The 5,736-nt window shown below is 43.8% G+C and overlaps 1 protein-coding gene across 1 annotated transcript in view; it reads right to left on the reverse strand.

Moving 5' to 3' along the window:
* Window positions 1–5,736, reverse strand: part of GALNT12 (polypeptide N-acetylgalactosaminyltransferase 12) — a 46,497-nt gene that overhangs the window by 26,263 nt on the left and 14,498 nt on the right. Inside the window, exon 2 of the mRNA XM_010847107.1 lies at window positions 5,579–5,733. Coding sequence (XP_010845409.1) covers window positions 5,579–5,733 — 155 coding nt within the window. The remainder of the gene's footprint in view (window positions 1–5,578; window positions 5,734–5,736) is intronic.

Here is a 5,736-nt window from a genome sequence, read left to right on the forward strand (position 1 = left end):
CTTTTAAGTTTAATTTAGGTCCCTATTTGTTTATTTTTGCTTTTATTTCCATTACTCTGGGAGGTGAGTCATAGAGGATCCTGCTGTGATTTATGTCAGAGAGTGTTTTGCCTATGTTTTCCTCTAGGAGTTTTACGGTTTCTGGTCTTACATTTAGATCTTTAATCCATTTTGAGTTTATTTTTGTGTATGGTGTTAGAAAGTGTTTTAGTTTCATTCTTTTAAAGTGGTTGACCAGTTTTCCCAGCACCACTTGTTAAAGAGGTCGTCTTTTCCCCATTGTATATTCTTGCCTCCTTTGTCAAAGATAAGGTATCCGTAGGTACATGGACTTATCTCTGGGCTTTCCATTTTGTTTCATTGATCTATGTTTCTGTCTTTGTGCCAGTACCATACTGTCTTGGTGACTGTTGCTATGTAGTATAGCCTGAAGTCAGGCAGGTTGATTCCTCCAGTTCCATTCTTCTTTCTCAAGGTTGCTTTGGCTATTCGAGGCTTTTTGTAATTCCATACAAATTGTGAAATTATTTGTTCTAATTCTCTGAAAAATACCATTGGTAGCTTGATAGGGATTGCACTGAATTTATAGATTGCTTTGGGTAGTATACTCATTTTCACTATATTGATTCTTCCAATCCATGAACATGGTATATTTTTCCATCTATTTGTGTCATCTTTGATTTCCTTCATCAGTGTTTTATAGTTTTCTACATATAGGTCTTTTGTTTCTTTAGGTAGATTTATTCCTAAGTATTTTATTCTTTTTGTTGCAATGGTGAATGGAATTGTTTCCTTAATTTCTCTTTCTGTCTTGTCAATGTTAGTGTATAGGAATGCAAGAGATTTCTGTGTGTTAATTTTATATCCTGCAACTTTATTGTATTCATTAACTAGCTCTAGTAATTTTCTGGTGACATCTTTAGGGTTTTCTATGTAGAGAATCATGTCATATGCAAACAGTGAGAGTTTTACTTCTTCTTTTCCAATCTGGAGTCCTTTTCTTTCTTTTTCTGCTCTGATTGCTGTGGCCAAAAATGCCAAAACTATGTTGAATAGTAGTGGTGAGAGTGGGCATCCTTGTCTTGGTCCTGACTTTAGGGGAAATGCTTTCAATTTTTCACCATTGAGGATAATGTTTGCTGTAGATTTATCATATATGGCTTTTATTATGTTGAGGTATGTTCCCTCTATGCCTGCTTTCTGGAGGGTTTTTATTATAAATGGATGTTGAACTTTCAAATTTACCACTAAAGATTGGAAAGAGATAATTGTCAAATCAGTAGAGTCAGAAAAACAGAAGCAGAAGGGGAGGAAAACCTCTATCAATTCAAAAAAGCAGTATAAAAAAAGAAAAAAAAACATAGAAAAAGCATAATAAACAGAAAGCATAAATAAGATGGCATAATCAAACACTAAAGTTTCAGTAAGCACAGTAAGTATAAATGGACATAAATATTTAGTTAAAGATTGTCAGTCTGGATTTTTTTTTTCAGTGACAACACAAAATCCAGCAACATGTTGATTAGAGACATGCCTAAAATCTAAGGTCACAGAAGAAGTGAAAGGATAGGAGAAGGCATCATGAAACTTCTAACTAAAAAGAACCTGTTCTATAGGCTTAAAGTACTGATTCAAAGAATGGAACCATACTGACAACCACAAGATGGGTCTAATAAGACCCAGTAAAACAGCCTCAGTTTACAACTTTACTGGGAAAGCAGAGAAACAAGTCTAATAAGCTCCACCCCATGTGTGATATGTTTTTCCAAAGGTAATGTTGTTAAGAGAACAGACAAGCAGGCTATCTCTCGCAAAAAGAGAAATCCCAACCACCTCCCTGTAAGACACAAACATTACCTTTTGCTGAATTATCTGCTTGGAGCTATGTAGAAACTCTTTGCCATCCTAGCACCCAAGTCCTAGTCCTTAAACTCAGACACACACCTGCAACTATAGCACTAATGAGGCTAAAACCAGGGCAAAACATTCGAGAAATGCAAAAACCTGTGTGTATTATTTACACACTTTTCTAACCAGTGGTTCACAACTCGTCAGCGATGGCAGAGAACAGCTGACATTCACACACGTGGCATCCCCATACGTGTGCGGTGGAACTGCACAGCCCCAAGGGTGTCGTCACTCCAACTTTCTAGCCTGCTAAAATAACAGGTCGGAATGCAAATGAGAATGACAGAAGATGATTATATCAAGAACTGATCAATGAAAACTGAAACTTTCTCCAAGTATTGGTACATTATTAGCCACCATCTATTTTGTAAACTGGATGTGATTTCACCACTAGTCTCAGCTGCATTTAACTTGTTATCAATCCCCATTTTATCTAATTCTGGTATTCTCCCACACCCTCAAAAACACCCATCCTTCCTCTTCGGAGTGAGAAATTCACAGGCTCTCAGTTTTCAACCCTAAACTCAAAACTCTTCCTAATTTTTCTGGGGTCCCTTACATAACTGTTCAGTTTCCCAAGGCCACAAACCTAGCTACCTGATTCCCCACTTTGGCCTGTCACCATCTCAGAGTGAAAATTCCCTCTCTTTGCCAGGCTCAAATATGACAGTATTTGTGAAAGAGTTTTTCAAACCCTATACTTTCTAAATTACCATGCAAAGACGTTCTGTCATCCTCCTCCTCCTCCTTTTCCTCCTCGATTCAGTGCTATAACTAAAAATAAATAAATAAAAGCTGTGACCTAATCCACTGGCGTGTGAATAATGAGCCTTGCAGAAGGGCAGGGGTCTACGTCAAATCTCAAGGAATTAGAGTCGATACTTCCAAGTGTCTTTAGCAGCTATCAAGGCTTGCAGACACCAGAAGAACCAAGCCAAACAGTCCCATGGTAGCTCCTAACTCTTTGCCTATGATAACAGGTTTATCCCCTGTTGGTTAAAAATGTGTGTGGGCCTTGTATTTACTCATGTCTGAATATGTTCTCACTCACACACCCATATATATCTTTTTCAAAATCTATTTTGTATACCTAAAAGTCTAGAAGGATACACAGCAAAATGTTAACAGTGGTTCTCCTCAGGGTGGTACGTTAATGGATGATTTTTCATTTTCGCTTCCCTGTATATGAAAAATTTTCTAGAGTGAACATGTACTGTTTTGGTAATTAAAATTAATAGATAAATAACTGCCTCCATCTTGAAAGGGAGGAGGGAATAAAAGACCTCAGTTCTAGATTGACTCTGCTACAGATCTGTGTGTTACTTTGGGGGCACAGATTATCCTCTCTAATAAGACTGGATGCTCCCTCAGGGCCATTTCTGCTATGACTTTCAAGGATCCTAACCACACCTCTGCTTGTTACTAATTATAGTTCCAACCCTCCATGACCCTGACTGAACTCCTAAGCTGCTACTCCAGTTTCTAAAGCTAAAATCTCAAGACCTTATCAGGTCCTCCAAGCCTGTATGGAATAAACAAGTGAGTCTTCATGAAAGGCCCTGACACTACTGGCTACACCTCAGTTATATCAGAAGGCCTGGCTGGGCTGAGACTAACACAGATAGAGCTCACCTTTCCAGCTAGGCAAGAATAACCCAACAGGCTTTGCTGCAGGAATTAAAAGGCAAGAGGCCTTCACATTCCTTATCATGCTGGGTTTGGATTAACTTCCCAGGGTCAAAGCAACAGCAGGATCTATAAGCAAATCCTGACAGGACACAGGGCAGCTGTGTCACCATGGAGACGGGATACCATAAACCCCACAATGTTTCAAAGAGATTTCACAACCTCCAATGATAAAGGAAGTCAGAACCTGGAAAAGAAAAACTTTATGACCACTCCCTGGATGACTGTTAATAGCACCCTCCTGAGGGTACTGTTGGCAGTACAAATAAGAACCGAGTACACAGTGCGCTCCCAGGTATCAGGTGTTTCATCAACTCCTAGCTTGTGTTTCTACTCATCCCTTATTTTGTAGATTGGGAAGCTGAGGCTCAGAGAGGCCAGATAACTTGCCCAACATCACAGAGCTGATAAGCAAAAGAGCCAGGGTTTTATCTCATAGGAACTGGGTCTGAACCCTGAGTCTGACCTGAAAGCTTCCCCTAGACCTTGCCTCCTCAGTGAGTACCCCTGGAGTTTCAAGGAGATAAACATGTGTTTAACCATTTGGTTGAAGGGGAGGAACTGCTACCAACCCTAACAAACAAAGCTCTACTCAAAAAGATAAACATTGAAGATGCCTAAGGTAAAAGCATAGGCTAGACACAAGTAGATCCTGAAAAGCAGTGGAGACAGTGAGGTGCTAACCATTTACACTTTCCGATGGCTGCAGAGCTGGGTCTCTCCCTGCAGACATCCATGCTCTCTCTGGCCAAGAATCCACAGGGCAGTTCCCTAAAATCCCAATCAGCACAGTGCCCAAGGGGCCAGGAGGGCCACGTCCCCCAAGCCCAGTTAGTCACTTTCCAGCTCTGGGCCCTTGAGTGAGTCATCTGACCTAAGCCTATTTCCACACCTGTAAGCAGGAAGGACAAGGAGCAGGGAAGGGTGGTGCCTGGTGCACACAGCAGCTGTCCCACTGGCTTCTCCCAGAATCTCCTCTCTGAGCCCTCTTTCCCACCAAGTCTTTCGGGAGGGGACTCCAGCAGGGACCTGAAAGACCCCTGCCAAAAGAGCAAAGGTGATAGGCCAGGCTCCACCCGCCAGCCTGTTCCCTTCCTAACTAAGCCCTGGGCACAACCCCTCCAGCCAACAGCTCCAACAGGAATGAGGCCTCTGACCACACAGGTCCCACAGCTGTGTCACCCACAGGAGCAAGCTAGGCTGAACCAGTGTCAGAAGGACCCCTTCCCACCAGCTGCTTCTCCCTGTCTTCCTTGTAAAGCTGAGGAATCCAGCTCCCAGAGAGGGGGAAGGAGGCTTGCTGCTTCTGACCTGCCCTTCTTGCTGCCCTGACCTTTCACCTCACCTGCCCGGGGCTCCCTTCACTCCTGGTTCATTTATGGGCCCTGGCGCACACAGGTAAGTGAGTGAAGCCTGTCTGAAACCCACGGGTCCTTAGTTTAGCCAGAGTAGAAGGTTTCAGGAGGAATTAGACTGGGGGTTGGGGGTCCCTTACAACCCAAGAAGGGCGCCCTAAGGGTCTCATACTAAACCTGTCTGCAGATTTGTCGGTTTCCGAGATTTTTTTTTATTTTTATTTTTTGGTCACTTTTAAAAACTTTCCTGGTAGCTCAGTCGGTAGAGAATCTGTCTGCAGTCCAGAAGACCAGGGTTCGATCCCTGGGTCGGGAAGATCCCCTGGAAAAGGAAATGGCAAACCACTCCAGTATCCTTGCCTGGTAAATCCCATAGACAGAGAAGCCTGATGGGCTGCGGTCCTTGGGGTGGCAAAGACTCGGGTACGACTGAGCGACTAACACTTTTAAAACTTTCTTCACTCCCAGCCCCCTGTGAACACTTTCACTGCCCACTTGCGAGTGACTCAACAAGACACGAGATCCCCAGGTCTTTGGAGAGCCGTGTCCCACCCCGTCACTTCACCGCCGCGGAAACTGAGACGCGGAGACTCAGCGGGCGATGCTCCTCCCGCCACCTGCGGACTCACAGAGGGTTCCAGCGCTCGGGCAGGCGGCGGTGCAGCGAGATGCGGTCGCTGAGGTAGATGTTGATCTGGTGTAGCCGCACGCTCTCCTCCTGCAGCCGCAGCTCCTCGCCCTGCAACTGCAGCCGCACTGCCTCGCCGTGGGCGCCCAGAGCGTCCTC

Source organism: Bison bison, unplaced genomic scaffold, assembly GCF_000754665.1.
Source record: "Bison bison bison isolate TAMUID 2011002044 unplaced genomic scaffold, Bison_UMD1.0 scf7180017864243, whole genome shotgun sequence".
NCBI lineage: Eukaryota > Metazoa > Chordata > Mammalia > Artiodactyla > Bovidae > Bison > Bison bison.